The sequence below is a fragment of the Vicia villosa genome, linkage group LG5 (genome assembly GCF_029867415.1).
Source record: "Vicia villosa cultivar HV-30 ecotype Madison, WI linkage group LG5, Vvil1.0, whole genome shotgun sequence".
NCBI classification, from domain to species: Eukaryota; Viridiplantae; Streptophyta; class Magnoliopsida; order Fabales; family Fabaceae; genus Vicia; species Vicia villosa.
The window spans coordinates 169,450,866-169,471,379 of NC_081184.1; the positions used below are offsets into that span (position 1 = coordinate 169,450,866).

Below are 20,514 nucleotides of genomic sequence, written 5' to 3' on the forward strand. Positions count from 1 at the left end.
GTCGTTACTCCGATGGAAACCAATCATTCTGAGACCATGAACATCTCTAACCATCATAAGAGATGTAAAATATTGAATTTGGGATAAAAGGGATGTATATGGACGAAAGCGTAATATAGGATGCTATCTCTATTAATCTGACTTTATTAAAATGTTTTGCAAAGAAAATCATAAAAGAGTGTGTGGCTTAATTCGTTACTGCACTTCTTCAAGGAATAGAAGGGATTGAGATCGAACTCTTTCAATGCAAAATTTTAATTTTACAAATTATAGTTTATTTATCATTAATTAATTCATCTAAATTAATTTAAAAATGATAATTGAAAAAAAAATATTTATTTCATAAAAAACAAATAACTCTAGTTTGTATGCACAATTTGAAAAAAAAAAATTAATTCTTAACTTGTGTCTTTAGAACTTATGTCAGCATTATCCATAATTTAAAAATTAGAATTTTTTTTTTCATTTTTTTTAGATAAATAACTTTGATTAATTTAAAAAAAAATCAGTAATTACAAGCGATCCTAAGGGATCCAACAACTAAAGATCAAGAAAACAAAGAAATCCACAGCTATCACATATCTATTGTAGCATTAGGATAGCTATATATTTTCTCAATTTTTTATTATTCCTGCCTCTATATACCATGGTATCTATAACTTTTCCCCTATATTCGTGGTATCCACATCCTTCCAAAAACTTTTGTGATTCCGGAGATTCCACATTCCGTAGACCGTTTTCGTAATGGCCATTTTGAGCTTGGCAACTCTGGCATTCTTCCCTTTCACCTGTTGTATCAACCATTCTATCTCATGATTCCAAGCTTCTGGATTATGTTGAACCTGGATCCAATCCAGGATCTCCTTCCAAATATTTCTAGTGTGGGGACATTTGAAAAAGAGATGATCAACGAATTCCTCTTTTGGACAGAAGCAACAACCTTTATTATCAATCAAACCGAATTTATATAACATGTCCTTGGTTGATAGTCTTCCATGACAGCTAAGCCAAGTAATAAAACAAGCTCGCAGTCTCGCCGTGTTACCATACATCAAGCTCCTCAATTCCACCTTTTGATCGCACATTTGTAACTTCTTATAGACCTTACTCAGATTTCCTCCCAATCATTAATATTATTGACACAGTTTTTTTATCCGAGGACCGCCTTCATGATCCAAGAGTAATAAGGTTTGATCTCTATTTCCATCAATTGTTTGTTCTTCAAGTAGAATGCTTGAATCCATCTGACCCAGAGGAAATATGCTTTGCCACTTAAATCCCAAAGAAGTCTAATCATATTAGTCTTGTTTCAAAGGTCTATATCAATTATATTCAGACCCCCGCAGCTTTTAGGACAACAGATCTTCTTCCATGCTACCGGTGCCTTACGGCTACCTTCGAATCCACCTGTCCACAAGAAAATATGGCAAATGGATTCAATCTTATAAATCACACTTTTTGGGAAAGGGAAACATCGTAACCAATAATTCGTGAGCGCAAAAGTCACACTTTTTATCAGTTGTATTCTCCCTGCATACGTAAGCATTCAAGCGCTCCAATGTTTGATCTTCCCTACAATACGATCTACCAACGGCATGTAGTGACGAATAGGCAATTTCTTTCCGATGACGGGCACCCCCAGATATTTGAAGGGTAACTACCCTTCTTGGAAATTAGTAGCTTTGGCAATCTCCTTCTACATGTTGTTATACATTCCAGCACAATAGATTCTGCATTTTTTAGGGTTAACTTTCAGCCTTGTAGAACGCAAAAATTTCCTGAATGTTTGCATCATGATTTCAACCGAAATCTTGTCGCCACAGATAAACATTAAGAAATCGTCCGCAAAGCATATGTTGGTGATATTCAGATTCTTACACTTTTTCATATTATTATAATTAAATATGCGACATAAGCAAACTTTGCTTATATTTCAAACTCATCTATTAAATATAATTATCAAATAATTAAATTGGAAGCGGATGAAAAAAATTAGATTGATGGATAAAAAAACTATTTTTTAAAAAAAATTAAAAAATCAAAATAGAAAGACAGAAGTACATTTAACCTTTAATAAATTTAAAAGTTGTAATTTACCATAAAAATTTAATTAATTAAAATAGATATAAACCTAAATCTAATAGGCTTACTTAATAGAGATAAATATTACTAAATCAATCTAATATTTACAAAACCTACAACTTTCATATACCAATTAAGATTATATATCACCTGCCTTAGAACTTACCCCCATATAGTACCAACAAATTTTCATTACTTCAATTTGGCAACAATACAATATAAAAAGATAACCATGGTGTTTGTCTATAAAAATAAAAGTGAGAAATAAATATATATATTTTTTGGATAGCTTATGCATCAATAATGTTAATGATAAATGCAAATTAGTATAAAATTAGCAAGTTGTTGCCTTTAGATTCAGAAGTTAGTAACTTTAATCTCTTCTTCTTCTGAGTGTTAATAACACTTCAATGATTCTTTGTTTGACTTCTGAGAAAGTTGAAGATCGAAAAGAGAGCAAAAAAAACAAAGATTGAAGTGAACTATAATGACACTTCACTGAGGTTAGTACTGTTACTTCAATCAACAACAATGTTTAAGAAACATTAATAGTTTAAACTCCAATTGTTTCTTCTGTGTTCTGTTTTTTTTTTCTTTCTTATTTACTTGATCTGAACTACACCAACTTTCTCTACTTATCTAAAGTTCCAATTTTTTAGGACCCTTTGATTTCTTTTCATGAAACTGAGAATTCGGGTGATTGAAGTTTCAATTTTGGAGAAAATGATGATTGAAGTGATTTTGGGGTTATCTCAGTTTTGACAAGTTAACATGTTTCAATATTTTCATGAGTTGTGTCATATGGGAAACAGGAGATTGCTTTGTCTGTTGGCAGCACTTGGTGTTAATTATTTACTGTTTCAGTCAATTTTGGTTCCATATGGAAATGGAAGAGTTCCTTGGTCTTCTGATTCTTCTGGTTTCAATACTATGATGGAGAATGTGAATATTCCCATTATTGAAGATGAAGGAATGCACAACGATTCAAAGAGTAGTTTAGTCTTTGATGATGTTTCTAAAATTGAGGTAGATAGAAATGATTTTCACTATGTTGGTAAAAACAACAGCCTGGAGTTGGATAATGTAGGTTCCAAGAAAAGTTTTATGGAGATTTTGTCCAAGGAGAGTAAGGTGGACTTTTCGGTGAAGCGATTCTCGGAGACAAAAAGGGGGATTTCAGCAATTTCTCAGTTGGTTCAAACTACAAATGTTGATTCAAGAGAATATGATAGAGTTGGTTCTGGTACCTCGCAGATTACAATTTCGTCGACTAATTTGACTCATCAAGAAAATTCTCCGAAAATTAATCTTTTTGCCTCGGATAAAATTAAAGCAGTGAATGTTACTAGGAGAAAGCCGAAGTGCAATATGCCACCTAAGTCAAGAATGTTAATACAGGAGATGAACCATTTGCTACAGCGCCGTCGGGCTTCATCTCGTGCAACGGTATTATTATCTTTGTCAGTTATGAACTTGCTAGTTGCTACCTGGACAAGTTATTGTTGTGGAGTTCTGATTATTTCAATATGGAATTCTAATTTTGATTGCAGAGACCAAGGTGGTCATCCAAACTCGATATGGAAATTCTTGCTGCAAGGTCGGAGATCGAGCACGCTCCTATGGTAACACATGACAAGGAACTTTATGCTCCTCTTTTTCGCAATCATTCTATGTTCAAAAGGTAGGTTTATGATGAATGAAGTTGTTGAACAAAACATGAACTCAAATAAAGTAAGTTTCTTTCATTGTTTCATATGCAGGAGCTATGAACTGATGGAACGCACGCTAAAAGTGTATATATATAAGGAAGGAAAAAAACCGATCTTTCATCAACCTATACTTAAGGGACTATATGCGTCTGAGGGTTGGTTTATGATGTTGATGGAGGAAAATAAGCAATTCGTTGTGAAGGATCCTGCAAAGGCTCACCTATTCTATATGCCATTTAGTTCACGTATGTTAGAGTTTTCTGTTTATGTACGTAACTCTCATAACCGGACAAATCTCCGTCGGTATTTGAATGATTATACAGATATCATTTCTGCAAAATATCGTTACTTTAACCGAACTGGTGGTGCTGACCATTTTCTTGTTGCTTGCCATGATTGGGTATGATGTTTGCTCTCCTTTTGTTTTTCCTCTTCCAAGAGATTATTCTATTTGGTTTTGATGGTTGAATCGGATGCTGTGAATAAAAGTCTTACATTCCATGTTGCAGGCTCCGTACGAAACAAGGCATCATATGGAATACTGCATAAAAGCCCTATGTAATTCTGATGTAACTCAAGGCTTTAAAATAGGAAGAGACGTTTCTCTTCCAGAAACTATGGTCCGGTCGGTACGAAATCCTCAAAGAGATATAGGTGGAAAGCCTCCTCAACAAAGATCCGTTCTTGCCTTCTATGCTGGAAACATGCACGGCTATTTGCGCCCGATATTGCTAAAGCACTGGAAGGACAAAGACCCTGATATGAAGATACTCGGCCCAATGCCGCATGGTGTTGTACACAAAATGAGTTACATCCAACACATGAAGAGTAGCAAATACTGCATATGCCCCAAGGGATATGAAGTCAACAGCCCTCGGGTGGTTGAAGCCATATTTTACGAGTGCGTACCTGTGATCATCTCCGACAACTTTGTGCCACCGTTTTTCGAGGTTTTAAATTGGGATGCGTTCTCATTAATCCTCGCGGAGAAAGATATTCCAAACTTGAAACAGATACTTCTTTCGGTTCCTGAAGAGAAGTATCTTAAGTTACAACTGGGTGTCAGAAGAGTTCAGAAACATTTTCTTTGGCATACAAAGCCTTTAAAGTATGACCTGTTTCACATGACACTTCACTCAATTTGGTATAATAGAGTGTTTCAAATAAATGTGAAAAAATAATGGATATGAGTATGAGCCAATGTGCTTATGCTTTCTAGCCTACAGCAGAAACAGTCCCTGCAATGTGTGTAGCTTTCTTGCAGTTTTCAATAGCCCAATTTAAAGATAAACAATTTGTAAATAGATTTTTGTTTTTGATTAGAGCTTCCGCCCTTATCTATAATCACACGTTTTTTTAGATCTACTCACAATTTCATGTTTGGATTTTCAACTATTACTATACTATATCTGTCGCAGATAGCTCATGCAGAACTTCCTCGGCTCGTTCTACCCTATATTTGTGAAAAGCTGTCTGATTCATTTGTCGAACCAGGACACCAAGTTCCTGTAACGATTCCTACATCTGCTGCAATGGTTCACCACCTGCAGCTGATATATGGAGAAAAGTGTGATGGACTAGTGACATGTCACAATGCTGAATGGATCAGTTGTTGTAACTTGTAAGGCTTAGTAAGAAGCTTGATCATGCATGGATGGTTTATTCTTCAAAGAAGAAAAATCCAACCTAACCCGAGGCTTGCTTAATGTGCCAAGCTCTATTTATTTACTTGTAGAGCTTGGCAAGACAAAAAAGAAGTAGAACAAGTCTTATAAGGAATCTAAAACTACTTGGAAAAAGCATATAAAAGTCAGATTTAAAGGATTCTATAACTAGTTGGAGAGTTGGTTTTCTTTCTCTCATGTCCAACATAAAAATCAACTTTACAGAGAGTACAATCACATTCTCAATTAGCTCCTCGAAGAAGAAATTTACTAGTGGATCAAATATGAAAACAAAAACACTTCCTTTTTTTCCCAAGCAAGTGCAACTTTTCACAATTTATACTTTTTTTCTTTTTCTTTTTCTGATGTATTAAGAATCAAATAGTTAATATTTGTATATTAAGGGTCTGTATGGTAAGATCCAAAAAAATAGCTTTTAGTTTTTAAATCACAATATTTTTCTCAGCATAACATTCTTAAATCACAATAGCAATGACAAATAAATTTCAACACAACTCCAATTATCTCATAAATAGAAATCAATTTTTTTTAATCATAAAATAGTTAATTCAACAATTCATAAAAAAACATAATAAAGTATTCCAAACTCAATGTAACACTATCAGAGCGACACGCGAAAAATTAAACAACGCAATAAGATAAAAAACAAAGAAGGCCAACTATGTCATCCTGCAATACAAGTAACAACTAAAGAACCTCAGTCTTTATCCGAGTATCTGCACCACATACGTAAAGAACGACACATGAACAAACAGGGGGTGAGAATACATTCACATATGTTAACCGTGCATAAAACAATAAGGATAGTGCAATTAGCATAATAATCAATCATACAATCCCTCCACAACAATAATCATCACAAATGCAATTATACATGCAATGTATTCATCTTCTCTACTCTAATGCATGTGGTATCAATATTCAGATGTGTGTTACTGAATCATTCGACTCGTCATTGCATCGAAGTCCTAACTCGTCACTGGACCGAAGTCCTACTCGTCACTGGACCAAAGTCCTAACTCGTCATGGACATAAGTCCTAACTATCTTCAATATACATGATACATGAATGTTACACAAATATATGCAATACTCGTCTCAACCTCCAACTTTAATACTCGTCACTGATTCCTCTCGAACCTAAAACTCAGCATAAGTCATAGTCAATGCATGACCACATTAATAGTTCCACTGAACTGAAACATCTTAGCATAAATTTCAGATGTTTCCTCTTCATGAGGCATTCGTCATAAACTAATCAAACAACATCAACCAACATCAAACAACCATCGAAAACAGAAACCACTAAAAAAATCAAATCACATAACTCATAATCGGCTTAAAAAAAAGATTGACGGTCAGCCTTCTAGACATGATGTTGGACTTGAGTCAAACATTTAAAATTTTTGTTTTAAAAATTACGCATTGAATTTATTTTTATTTTTCATACTATTTCTAACACAACCTTGATTTCTTATATTCACATAAAACTCAAGATGATAATGTACACTTGATTATTTTTTTCATTTAAATATTGTAAATATCTTCTTCTCAAAAACGTAAAACACTCAATTTCTGTTACCGGGAAGGAAGAGGATAACGTTGGTTTGTGGTGACAACAGCCGTCGCGAAGAATTAACCAAAACGACGACACATCTCACTGTAACCGCCTCACTCCATCTCATCTCATCTCATCACTGAGAAATGCGAATCACTTTCTCTTCTCAATGGCTCTAAAACTCCCAATCACTTTCCCCATCTTCTCCTCACCCACTGACCCGAACCCGAACCCGCTTCCATCCACCAAACTCCACTCCTCCCGCTCCAACACCGCCAACAACCACTCCCAGGAACCCAACTCCACCGGCAAACACATCAAGAACAACAACAAGCAATCAAAGCCCAAAGTGAACCCACAATCACACCCAGCGCTAAAGTTCTCCAACATCCCCAAACAGAAACTAACATCAGTCAACAAAGCTCCCGACAATGTGAAAATCAGCGACGACGGACTCTCTTACGTAATTGAAGGCGCTCCGTTCGAATTCAAGTACAGTTACACTGAAACCCCCAAAGCGAAGCCGTTGAAAATGCGTGAACCGGCTTTTGTTCCGTTTGGACCGGTTACTATGCCGAGACCTTGGACCGGTCGGCCTCCACTTCCTCCGAGTAAGAAGAAGTTGAAGGAGTTTGATTCCTTTGTGCTTCCGCCGCCGCATAAGAAGGGAGTTAAACCGGTTCAGTCTCCCGGTCCGTATTTGCCGGGGACTAGTCCTAGGTATGTTCGATCTAGAGATGAGATATTGGGCGAACCGTTGACGAAAGAGGAGATTAAACAGTTGGTTCAAAGCTCTTTGAAATCCAGTCGCCAACTCAATTTGGGTATGTATATGGTTTTTCATTTTCTTGTATGCTTAATGTTTTTGTGCCGGTAAGGAATAAGAAATGTGTAGAGAAGTAGTGAAATGAAATCTTTGTGTACTTCAGTAATTGTGTACTCGAGTAAGCTCCTCGTACGGGCATATAGGGTGTGAACCTACGAGGTTAGCACTTCAACGTCTAAGTCAATTAGTAAATGAAAAGTAATATGAGAGTGAGAATGAATTGAATACATGAAATGTTGCGATCTGATATTTGTATAGTAGAACAGTTTAAACTGTCCGCGCGTGTTCCAGCGCCTTGTGAAGATTGCCGTTCAATTAGGTTCAATAGTGAGTGATGTGATGAAGGTGTGATCGCATGTCCTCTATAGGGACAATTGTCCGTTCTCCCTAGCACTTGCTATTGAGCCTTCTCTGTGGGCCTTGCAGACGGTCCAAAATAGTTTTGATCGAGTATTTGAACATATAAACACTATGAGGTTGTTGATATGTTTGGAAGAGTTTATGAAAATTGAAAACATGTCCATAAAAGTTGTTTTAAGCTTATGGACCATAAGCACTCCATAATAGTGAATAGTGACCTATGAAATCGGCTTACAACTTATCTAAACTTAATTTATTTTATCTGTTGTTATAGAAATCGCTTATATTCAAGCACTTATATGATAAACACTTATGTGTTTTAGTTGAAAATGTCACTTGCTCAACTCTTTGTAAAAGCTCCTTCTTTGCCCAGTGATACGGTTGTTTATGCAAAGATGTTTAATTGATGTTTGTAGGTATTTGTGTATTTATTCGACTTTGTTGTTTTAGGTAGAGATGGTTTCATACATAACATGTTGGATAATATACATGCTCATTGGAAGCGTAGAAGGGTGTGTAAGATCAAGTGTATAGGAGTGTGTACGGTGGATATGGATAATGTGTGCCAGCAGTTGGAGGTTCGTTTCCTATTCCCTCTTTAGCCTATTACCAGTTTATCTTGATTCAAAACGTCTTTTTTGAAAAGATGTCAACTAAAATATGCTGCGAGAAGTTTTTGAGATGAAACTTTCAACAAGTCATGTGTGTTGTATCTTCGTAATATTTGTTTTTACTTCCTTTTTTTTTCTTCATAAAATCAAATTTTAGAAGGATAAAAGCAATATGCATGGCCATGTTATGTCGGAGACACGCGTAATCATTCCTTTGTTTTTCTTTTGATAATGTTTTGGAGCACTCCTTTTTGTTCATTTGCAAATTCCTTTCTTTGGTTTCTCTTAATGATCTGAATATTCTTGATTTTTTTCAATTTTCTTTAAATGGTTTACCTTAACCTTCCCCCATGTTCCCCCTCCCTCAAGTAATTCTTCATGAAAATGAACTCTGTCAAGTTTCATTGTCTCCCAAGTCTCTGGCCGCTACCTGTGCTTGTTTGATTGAGATTTGTTTCACTGCAAATGGAAGAATATGCAGCAAGTTCCTCATAAAACCAAATTTTCACATTCACATTGAAACAAATCTAAAACAAAAAGACCATAAGTCTATGGCTTGGTTTTTTTACTATTCGCCCCCTTAGTAAGTTTTTGGCTCTCCCACTTATTGTAGGGTAATGCTTTTTTCATACTTCATTAAAGTATAATCATTTCCTCACACATCTCACAAGTTGCATCCCTTAATCGTTCACTACCATTGGCGATGATGATGAAATGAAGAACAGGTGGAGATAGTGATTAGCAAAATGTTAGATTTGTGAGGAAATATGCAAACGAAATTGCGCTTTATTCTTTATATTCCTCTTGTCTATTGTTATATATTCTTCATTGTGACAGACTCGATTAAGTTACTCACCCCCTAATGTCTTTGGCTATTGCCTGTGACACAGTAACACTTTGACTCAGTGTCTTTGACTCTTGACCCTCTGTTAACGCTTTGGCTGGGTTTCTTTAACTATTTCCTCCTAAATCTTAAGTCTTTGGTTCTGTAGCTGATTATAGGGTAATTATTATTTTTTCAATATTATCATTTTCTCACATGTCTCACAAGTCGCATCCCTCCATTGCTCATCACCATATGTGTTGATGACAGAATGGAGGAGGGGTGATTTGGGAAATGCTAGATTTGTGAGGAAATGGAAATTTGCAAATAGAATTGCCTTTTATTATTTATGTTCCTCTTGTCATATGTTATGTGGTTTGACAGGAAAAGACAGGAGGGAAAGTCATTCACAGAAGGGGCGGTGTTCTTTACCTATTTCGAGGAAGAAATTACAATTACAAAACACGTCCACGTTTTCCTCTCATGTTGTGGAAACCAGTGCCTCCAGTATACCCGAGGCTGATTCAGCAAGTTCCAGAAGGTCTAACACTAGAAGAAGCAACTGAAATGCGTCAAAAGGGAAGGACATTGGTTCCCATATGCAAGCTAGGTACTTTTTTTAAAAGAATTTTCATTACAGTGTAACGGTGGTCTAAATCTAGATGACTATCTTTTTATTCTTCTGATCACAAGCTTATTTAATTTTATTTTTTCTTGTAACAGGAAAAAATGGTGTTTATTTTAACCTAGTAAACAATGTTAGAGAGGCATTTGAAGAGTGTGAACTAGTACGTATAAATTGCCAAGGACTAAATAAAAGTGACTATCGAAAGATTGGAGCAAAACTAAGGGTATAAACAACTTCATATCCTGTGTTGAAAAGCATGCAGATACCTTTTTCTTTCGTTTTGTTTTTTGGTCATAGGATAGACAAGTCTCATGGATGTTATTATTATTTATGAGGACGACATTTTAACACCTTTCTTCCGCTTATGTTCTCTAACTGTAGGATCTTGTTCCGTGCACGTTGATTTCATATGAAAATGAGCATATACTTATGTGGAGAGGAAGAAATTGGAAGTCCTCTTTACCAGATCTCGGAGATGACCAGAAGGAAGCCAATAAAATTGATGTTGAAAATGAAAATTACAATACACAGGAGTCAGAAGCCCTTGGTGTCTCGGCACCAATTCTACAGAATAATAACACAGAACATGCAAGCAATTTATCACATGACACTAGTTGTGATGCTGAAACCACAAATGTTGCCACAAATTCCAATGGTGAACCAAATCCTTATAGGAGCATCAGCTCAGTTACAACCATATCACACGATGGTAGCCACATCGAATGCCCCTCAAAAGCTATGAATGATAGACATGGAACTGTGGATATAATGGACGACAAAAGCGTCACTGACAGTCTTTCTACTTCAATTTCAAGATCAGGTGCAATGCTAGGTGATTCTGGAACAACTGATGTCAGTCTGTTACCAAGGTCAGCTGCCCCTTGTATGAAAGGAATTTCGTTACTATTGGAGCAAGCTATTGAGCTAGGCAGTGCACTTGTTTTAGATAAAGATTTATTGGATGCAGACAATATTTATCGAACCACTGTTTCCTTTGCCAAATCAGCTCCACCTGGACCTGTTTTTATGAAACATAGAAAGGATGCTGCTGTGGTTCAAAAAAGTGACAAGCAAGAAGCACCGGCGATGGAGACAAGAGAAACTACCACTATTACCATGAAAGGTAAAAGGGAGAAAAGTCCTAGAATTCGAAGAAAAGAAAATTTTGAGGGATTTATGAATCTTGTTCCACACGGAACATTAGGAGTTGATGAACTTGCTAAACTACTAACATGATACTGGCTGGAATTGTGATGCATTTTTTTGCCAACTGAATCTTACTAAGTGCATATGTAAACAGTAAAGTGTTACTACTTTTTATCAAATGTTATTTAGTGAATCTTAGTCATTTTTTATTCTGCTGTCTGTCCTTTGTACTACTTTTCTTACTAGTATTGTATAATACTTAAACTCCTATCTTAAAATGTTAGGTTGCCAATATTTAATAGCCAGCCTTTTATCTTGTTAATGTCTTTTATGTAATTTTAAGGTATCAATGATGGGAAGTGGTTGGTGGGATGATATGAAAAGAAATATAGTGGTATAAAATATAAATTAAAAAAGAAAAGAAAAGAAAGCATAAATATGGTTGTGGTTTTCAGTCACATCAAAGAAAGTTATGGTGTGCTTTTGCTTTCAAAATTTGAAATGCGACTTTTGATCCTCATCTTCATGTGAACCTATTAAATGCTTATGTGTGAAATAGAAGATACAACGTTACTATCTTATATATCATACTTAAGATAATGGTTTGAAATTTCATAAAGTTGACTGAATTGAAACTCTAATTACAGAGTCACAAAAAAATAAAGATATAGTATTGAATAACATGTACTTCATCAAATGATATAATCTTATTCAAATACTTTTCAAGAGTTTGAACAATAGCCAAAAACATCTAAAAAAACAATAATTAAAAGAAACATTGTAATCTATTTATAATTATAATGCAAGCGTAAACATTTGACTAAGAAGAAAAAAGATAAACCTATACTTGTTCAATCTAGTTTGCCAAGAATTTCAAGTAGCTGGTTTTCCTATTGATGATATGCTAGTTCTTGGTCCTTTTCTTCTCTTACAATATTCTTCCAAAACCAATGGTTTTCGAAAAGAAGATAAATCTCTTCAATAGGAACTTGCTTGGTTTCCGGCAAAAGGAAGTAAACAAAGAGACTCATGATAACAATTAAGGCACCAAACAGCAAGAAGATTCCATATTTAAGGTGACAAAGTGAGAGAAGAAAAAGTTGTGCAACAAGTGCGGTGAAGATCATGTTGACACAAACCACAATACTCTGTGCAGCTGATCTTATCTCTAATGGGAAGAGCTCACTTGGAACCAACCACCCTAAGGGACCCCACGATCTTCCATATGCCAACACAAACAAGAAAATCACAATGACAAGAAGTGTACTAATGCCTTTTGAAAGCTCTTTCCCATGTCCAAACTCTACCGCCAAAACCACAGCAGTAATTATCTGCAAATCAATCATAAAGTCAAAATTAATGTATCTTTATTATTGCATTTGTTGCATGATACATAACATAAGGATTATAATAAACAAACAAGTAGTGTTTTTGGTGATTACCATGCAGCATATCATTTCAAGACCTGCTTCTAGGAAGAATTTTCTTCTACCAAACCTGTCAACTAAAAACATTGAGATGACAGTAGCAACAAGGAGAGCTCCATTGGTAATAAAAGACGAGAAAAGAGATGCATTAGCTCCAAATCCTAAACTCTGGAAGATGACAGGTGCATAGAAGAGGATGGAATTATTTCCGGTTAACTGTTGGAATGCCGGAATCCCTAATGCTCCAATTACTAGTTGGGGTCTGTACTTCCTCTTTAGAAGTATCTTAAACGGACTCTTCACTGCTTGTGCTAATTCGCTTGCATCTTTTAGATCTTCAAATTCAGCATCAACATTTTTCGTACCTCTAACTTTCTCCAATACTTTTCTTGCTTCATCCAACCTTCCTTGTTCCACAAGACTATTAGGTGTCTCAGCGCAAAAAATACCTCCTAGAAGCATGAGAACTGCTGGAATACCTGCCAAACCAAGTGATATTCTCCAACCATGAGGATGGATTTTGTTGGTGAAATAATTCACTAAGTTAGCAATTAAGATTCCGGCACAGGTTGTGAACTGAAACAGTTGATTTACTGCTCCTCGGCTGCTAGCTGGAGCCATTTCAGATAGATATAAAGGAACAGCCTGTACAATTTGACATGACAGTAAGAAAGAAAGCAAACAAATGTAAATAGCTTGATCCGTCTAACCGATCCATGTCACTTACTTGATTTCCAAAGCCAATGCCACCGCCAAGAAATACTCTACCAATGATTAGCATTGGAATATTCTGAGCAGCTGCATTGAGTATAGCTCCAATAAGAAAGCTAAGAGCTCCTACTATGATAGTGGCCTTTCTCCCTTTATTTCTTGTCAAGTAGGAAGCAAAAAAAGTCATAACAAGTGCCGAGAAATAAAGAGACGACGTAAAAAGCGTCAACACTTGATTGTCATATTTACAATAGTCCGTCTCATTCAAATGAGCCTGCTTCTTTGTATACACATCCGGAAAAAATCTCTCCAAAAAATCGTCCATTGAAGTCACACCACCTAACAAAATACCAATAAATTTCTGTTGATTTCTTACTTCAATACCAATAATTGAATATCATTAATGCATTAACTTAGCCATAAGTAACTTCCTAAACAAAATAGAGAATCTCTATAAGGAGCATATTATAGGTGGAGTCATTAATGATTTTGAATTCTAAAGTTAATCGGTAAGCTTATTACTACATCATAGAACCACATTATATTTTCTTAAAAAAAAAACCACTCTTAACCCGAATCACTTTTACACAATCAATTCATTTAAATAATTTTTTTTCACAGCAGCGTCAAACAACAGTAAGTTCATACTACATCAGAGAAATACATTAAAAATTTACAGAAAATCACTTTTAATCAGAATCAAATTTACATATTCAATTCACTAAAACTCAATTTTTTCCACTACAGAATCAATCATGCGAATGGTATAAAACTTGTCTGGAAAATAAGCACAAAATAAAGAATATTCTAACAGAATCACAAAAGTGAACCTAAAAGCATCACCATTTTAATTTATGCAGATATGGCTAAAAAAAAGCCCCGTTTCTCACATCTGCAATATTTGTCATTTAGTCCATTTTTAAAACAAGTGATGAATTCAACACGTCATGTGTGCCTCAAAATATACTCAATTCACAAAAATCCGTAACGTACAACAAGTACTAGTGGTTCATTTTGCCAAAAATAAAATCCAAAACGTGAATATTCCGTTAAAAACAATAATATTAACACAATCATAAATCAATAGAAAATTCGGATCGTCAAACTAATCTGAACCTAACCGAAAATCAAAAACCGAGATCATGAAAACAGTAATCTGAAATTGAAGAATGAAAAATGAAGGTATATAATATATACCTGAAACACCGAGATCATAACCGAAAAGAGAACCACCGAGAGCACCAACAAGACACGTGAATGCAAAGTACATAGTGAATTTATGCTCATACAGATGAGCCCTTTTTCCAGGTCCTCCATCTGTCACTGCTCCACCAGCCATTGCTCTCTCTCTCTCTCTCTCTTTCTGAGTTCTGTTACTCTTTTTCTTCTCTGAAAAAGAAAATGATTTTATTTTCAAAGGACTAATATTTATATAATAATTCATGAGCCATTGGGTCAACTGATCCTAGTTTTATTTGTGAGGGTAGAAATGAAGGTGTATACACGTCAGCGATAATTTTAAAATTTAGATCAAAGTAAGAAAAACAGATCCAATGCATTTAAATTTAATGAATAATTAGGAAATATTCTTTCTTTCTATACTCACATATTCCTATTATAATAAATATTACTTTATCCAATCTTCAGATTATAGTAACAAATCTCTTTTAAATTAATTATATCGTCTTTAGTGTGGTGTTGCATACCTTAGATATATAATTCATGCTAAAAATTACTATCTACTACTATTATTTTTATAGTTTTATGTAAATTGAGGTTTGGATTAATATGTATAAATAAAAAGTATAATAACGTGTATTCAACGGCCAATCCGATGGATATGTATGATATGGAAATGGAAATTTGGATAGAGACAAACGAAAAAAGACAGTCAGATTTGACTTAGAGCCTTAAAATAAATAAATTGATGTGTGGTTGTAGTCCGTGATTAGGTGTCAATTAAAATCTATTTTGGTTTTTATAAAATGTCAAATTTTATTTTTGGTGTTTTGTTTGCTACAAAACATTTAGTTTTAGTCACTACTGCTAAATTTGTGTAAAACGTTTTAAAAAATTTCTTAAAATATTTTGTAGAATCTGTGTGAAACATTTTTTAAGATTAATTATTATTCATTGTCTGTGTAAAATATTTTATAAAATTTTCAAAAAATTACAACCGTTCACAATTAATATTTTATATATGATTAATAAAAAGTCAAATATTTTTAAAATATTAATGAAAAAATTATTTTTTATACAATTTGAATAATTATTTTTTGTTGACTCCTACCGAAAAAATTAATTAAATTTTTGCTGTAGTTGTAGTAATAATTTTATAAATATATATGTAACTACTTATATTTTAAAATCTATTATTATGACTTTAATGGAACATGGTGTTATTTGTCTTTTTTTAGTTGAGTTCTACTCCAGATGATTACCGGACACAGCAGTTCAACATATCTTAATATTTTAAAATTAAAATAAATATAAAATTTCTAATTTGGCGGCTGTTCGTCAATAATTATACATTTATTTTTAATTTATTTTAAATAGTCAACTGTTTTCTGACAATTGTATTTTTTAACAATTATTTTAAGAGAAAAAAGGAAATGCACTGACAGTGTAAAATATTTTTACACTGTCAACCAATGAGAGACATGCATCAGAATAAAATCCATTTTTAATTATAAAAAACTGTAATTACATGACAAATTAAAGCATTTTGATTGGTTGTATGTGTAAAACTGATTTACACTGACAGTACACTATCTTTAAACTCTTATTTTAATAAAATCTAACAATTAAAACACATACTCCCTCCCGTCTCAAATATCAATAACAAAAAAAAAATTCAAAAGTCTTAAGCAAAAAAAATATTATAATCATTACATTTAAATATTATTATTTTAAAATATATTTTTATTTTTTTCATATTTTTATATTTTTAACTATTTTCAAAACATAAAATAAGGGTAAAATTAAAAAGAGGGTAAGATTAAAATAAATTCAAATATTTTTCTTAAATAGTAAACTTTTTTTTGTTGTAAAATTGCCTATATATAAAACGGAGGTGTTCGAATCTTCTCCTGCCTTTGTCTCTAATTTTTTCTGCACTTCTACAATTGGTGCTATTTACTATTTATAGGACAGTGGAAAATAAATTGGAGATGATCCATATCCAAATTGGGGACAGTAATTCAAAACAATTTTTTTTTTTTAAGTTACAACAATTAATAAGTTTTCATTCAAATAAATTCTAAAAAATATAAATTATTAAATGCCTTCAATTATTTTTAGTAAAAAATAAAGGTGAAAATTTAAATTTTCATGTACCAGCTTGTCATGATGTGTTTCAAATAAAAGAACAGCTGAAAAGTTTTCTTTTTAAGTTAAGACAATTAATAAGATTACTTTCAAATGTATTAAAAAAATAAAAAATGATGAATTCTTATCTACCCAATTCAAAAAGTTGGGTAAGGTTATCTCCTTTGTAAAATGCTTTGAAAACGTAGTATTTTAATAAATAATTAAATGTGTTAAATGAGATAAAATTATCTGATTGGTTGGTTGAAGGTACACTACTCAATTTTTTGTGATGGGTAGAGAAGTTGTCACCATAAAAAATTAAATGCCTTCAATTCTTTTAAATAAGTACAGATTTCAATTTTCACAAATTTTACTTTTACATACTGTCATGGGTTGTTGGAAAAAAAATGTAACAACCGCAGCAATAATTAGAGATATTAAAAAAGTCTTAAGCCCAATAATTAGACTCCCTATCTGATTCCTTAGCTTTTAGGTCTCTTATTAAATAATTTTTTTTTATTTTTAAATTTCTTATATTTTTTTAAGAACTTAAATAAAATGCTTAATGTCTAATTTGTTTGAAACAAAATAATTTAGCGTTTTTAAAATATAATAAAATAGATTTTTTTGAAAGTTAAAAAAGTCAGATTTTTTAAAATAAAAAATTGATTTGTTTTATGGAAAAATTCCTTTTTTTAAAAATAAAAAAAATTGATTTGTTTTATGGAAAAATCCCCTTTTTTAAAAATAAAAAATCAATTATTTTCTAAAAACAACAAAAAATTGATTTTTCCTAACATAGAAAAATCGATTTGTTTTGAAATAAAAAAAAAAGTTGTTTTTGCTTTTTTTTTTTCCAAAAAAATAATCAATTTTTGAAAAGAAAATCAGTTTTAATCAAAAATAAAAAGAAACCATGTTTTCCATAGTAAAAAAAAGGATTTCTTTTTGGAAAATAACAAAAAATTGAATATTTTCAAAATTAAAAAAAAAATCTGAAAAATAAAAATTTAATTTTTTTCAAAAATAAAAAATTGTTTTCTTAAAAAAGAAACACTTATGTCAGGCATAGGTCGACGCATAGCATGTTGTAGGTCAACGCATGATGTGCATTTCACCTCCAGACCTCACTGCCTTGTGTAGGTCAACGCTTGGAGTTCTGAAGGTCGACACACCGCTTCTTTCTGAGTATTTTTGTGCACAAATTTTCTAGTTTTTTCCTTCTTTCACGCACATATAAATACATTCATGCATCCATTTCAACACAACTTTGAAACCTGAAAGAGACAACTATTCTTCTCATCTTCATTCTTTCTATTGTTCATTCATCAAATACACATAATCATTTTTGCTTGAGTGATCATAGATTGAGAGTGATAACGTCCAAGGTTAGGAATTTGTACATTCGGATTGGGTGAAGAATTTTGGGGGATTCATTGAATAAAACCATTGGGGTTTTGTCCTCCAAGGTCGGATTGACTTGAGGTTTTTTTTACAAGAAGCTTTGGATTCGATTCAGCCGAGTGAAAGCCTTGGAGAACAGTAGGTTCGGTCAAGGGAGTAACGCTAGACGGAGGATTAATCAAAGTTCTTGGGTGACAATAATTTGTGTTGTAATTCAGCCGAGTGAAAGCCTTGAAGAACGTCGGGTTCGATTAAGGGAATAACGGTAACCGAAGTATTGAATCGACATTGTTGGGTGACTTGATCTTGTTTAAGATCAAGGGGGGAAAGATAAAGAATCAACATCATAACCGAGTTTGTTTAATTATTGCTTTAACTTCTCTTGTAAAACAATTTGTAAAGAAATAAAAAACTATCTCAATTCCCGTTTTTGAATTGGGGGCAGACATAACCGTAGCGAAGACAAACATTGAACTACCTAAAAAATCTTTATGTTCCTCTCTCCTTATTTCTCTTTTACTTGCCATTGACATTGATATACAATTGTTAATAATGCTAAGTGTTTAAATCGTGATACAAAATTATTTTTGTGTAGAGAATTGCAATTGTTAATTGCAATTGAATTTCACAACCAACAACACTTAGATAAAATTGGCTTGCAATCAATTGCATACCAGCTCTTTGTGAAATTGATTGTGCAAAATAACATTTGCACAACAAGTGTTCAAAAAATTGACTAAGTCAATTTTGTCAATTATATTTCATTCGAAGTAGGTGCTTGAGTGCTTAATTGTTCGAAAGACTATTTTAAAAACCAATTGATTCAAGCTACTTCTCATCTATAGTATTTCTCACATTTATTAAAGGTTTAATCGCATATTTGATTTTACCAATACCAGTTTTGAAAACAATTTAAAAACGAACACATTTTTTAGTGGGATCTATTCACCCCCTCTAGATCGTAGCCTAGCGTCTAACACAAATACCTTTTCCCGTCTTTTGGGGTGATGAGTCATCAAATGCAACATGAATAGATTCTTCTACTTAAAAAAATTTATGATTGTAAACTCTATAAGCTTTAGATTAGTACTTTAAGAATATCCATTCATCATACTTAGCATCAAATTTACCAAGATTGTCCTTTCTGTTATTTAAAATGAAACATTTGAAATCGAAAATGCAAAATGTTTGGTTACATTTAAGTAACTCGTAGGGTGTCTTCTCTAGAATAGGTCAAATGGCCACCCTATTTAAGACATGACATGAGGTATTAATCGCATCCGCCCAAAAGTATTTAGGTAGGCTTATTTCACTTATCATGGTTCGTGCCAATTCTTCCAAAACACGATTTTTATGTTCAACAACATCATTTTGTTGTGGAGTTCTCGGACATAAAGAGTTATGAGTAATCTCATTTTTGGTACAAAAGTTTTGAAATTGATGGTTAACAAATTCACCACCATGATCACTGCTCAGTGAGATAATTTTGAAACTAAAAACATTTGGGACAAGCTTGGCAAAATTAAGGAAAGCTTCAAAAGTTTCATCCTTATGGGTCAAAAATAACGTCCAAGTGAATCTAGAGTATGTGGAACCTTGTTTTGCAGACAATATACCTTTAACCAAGACATCGTCTTTTGATGGTGACAATTGTAAAAACAACTATAAATGCATCTATAAGGTCAAACATAAAGACAACTGATGATAAGTCAAGCATAGTGCTTAAGCGGTTAAAGATACAAACTCAAATAATATGGTTTGATGAACTTAACTATTCAAGGAAGGCAAACAAAGTGCATTTATCTAAAGCCTCAAGAGATCTCAAGCAGTGTCAACACAAAAGATAATATCTGAAAAAGACCTATAGAAGGAGTTAATCTCCTAGGTTAGTAAGTGAGTGGTAATATGTAAAAGCTAAGGAGTTTTTCTGTAAAAGTAGGTCAAAATCGGTGGTTTCTCCAATCGCATAAGTTAAACCGGATTTTAAACTTTTTTTTTAACTTGTTTTTAATTTATTTAAAAACAAAATATAATAAAGCTGGAAAAAAATAGTTTGGTACTATTGAATCAGATGATTCTCATAATTGAAGGTCTCACTCTAACCCATTAGCAATTTTGATTTTCTTGGTAATGAGGAAGAGACTTCTATGTATGACTAACACTGTCCACTTCATTTTCTAATATTTTCAACGTAGGACTTAATTCTTTAATAATGTTGAGAAGTTTATTAAAAAAG

General features: G+C 33.2%; 3 protein-coding genes across 3 annotated transcripts; 2 read left to right on the forward strand and 1 right to left on the reverse strand.

Moving 5' to 3' along the window:
* Nucleotides 1–2,367: 2,367 nt before the first annotated feature.
* LOC131603839 (probable glycosyltransferase At3g07620) lies at nucleotides 2,368–5,154 on the forward strand. The gene is made up of 5 exons (XM_058876273.1): nucleotides 2,368–2,585; nucleotides 2,742–3,528; nucleotides 3,633–3,763; nucleotides 3,843–4,191; nucleotides 4,301–5,154. The coding sequence occupies exons 2-5, from the start codon at nucleotides 2,854–2,856 to the stop codon at nucleotides 4,970–4,972; spliced, it is 1,827 nt and encodes a 608-aa protein (XP_058732256.1). The 5' UTR covers nucleotides 2,368–2,585; nucleotides 2,742–2,853; the 3' UTR covers nucleotides 4,973–5,154.
* A 1,854-nt stretch (nucleotides 5,155–7,008) lies between these two features.
* LOC131603840 (CRS2-associated factor 1, chloroplastic) lies at nucleotides 7,009–11,636 on the forward strand. The gene is made up of 5 exons (XM_058876274.1): nucleotides 7,009–7,857; nucleotides 8,670–8,797; nucleotides 10,038–10,263; nucleotides 10,377–10,504; nucleotides 10,663–11,636. The coding sequence occupies exons 1-5, from the start codon at nucleotides 7,203–7,205 to the stop codon at nucleotides 11,515–11,517; spliced, it is 1,992 nt and encodes a 663-aa protein (XP_058732257.1). The 5' UTR covers nucleotides 7,009–7,202; the 3' UTR covers nucleotides 11,518–11,636.
* Nucleotides 11,637–12,115: 479 nt separating this feature from the next.
* Nucleotides 12,116–14,976, reverse strand: LOC131603841 (sugar transport protein 14-like). The gene is made up of 4 exons (XM_058876275.1): nucleotides 14,763–14,976; nucleotides 13,582–13,904; nucleotides 12,870–13,499; nucleotides 12,116–12,758 (listed from the first exon to the last, which is right to left on the reverse strand). The coding sequence occupies exons 1-4, from the start codon at nucleotides 14,902–14,904 to the stop codon at nucleotides 12,318–12,320; spliced, it is 1,536 nt and encodes a 511-aa protein (XP_058732258.1). The 5' UTR covers nucleotides 14,905–14,976; the 3' UTR covers nucleotides 12,116–12,317.
* Between the last annotated feature and the right edge of the window lie 5,538 nt (nucleotides 14,977–20,514).

Bases quoted from the DNA above. Each gene is read 5' to 3' on its own strand.
- LOC131603839 (XM_058876273.1), top strand. From the start codon at position 2,854: ATGTTTCAATATTTTCATGAGTTGTGTCATATGGGAAACAGGAGATTG. The intron at 3,529-3,632 runs GTATTATTATCT...TTTTGATTGCAG, and splicing joins GGGCTTCATCTCGTGCAACG to AGACCAAGGTGGTCATCCAA. The intron at 3,764-3,842 runs GTAGGTTTATGA...TTTCATATGCAG, and splicing joins AATCATTCTATGTTCAAAAG to GAGCTATGAACTGATGGAAC.
- LOC131603840 (XM_058876274.1), top strand. From the start codon at position 7,203: ATGGCTCTAAAACTCCCAATCACTTTCCCCATCTTCTCCTCACCCACT. The intron at 7,858-8,669 runs GTATGTATATGG...TTGTTGTTTTAG, and splicing joins CAGTCGCCAACTCAATTTGG to GTAGAGATGGTTTCATACAT. The intron at 10,264-10,376 runs GTACTTTTTTTA...TTCTTGTAACAG, and splicing joins GGTTCCCATATGCAAGCTAG to GAAAAAATGGTGTTTATTTT.
- LOC131603841 (XM_058876275.1), bottom strand. From the start codon at position 14,904: ATGGCTGGTGGAGCAGTGACAGATGGAGGACCTGGAAAAAGGGCTCAT. The intron at 13,500-13,581 runs GTAAGTGACATG...CAAATTGTACAG, and splicing joins GCATTGGCTTTGGAAATCAA to GCTGTTCCTTTATATCTATC. The intron at 12,759-12,869 runs GTAATCACCAAA...ATTGATTTGCAG, and splicing joins TTGAAATGATATGCTGCATG to ATAATTACTGCTGTGGTTTT.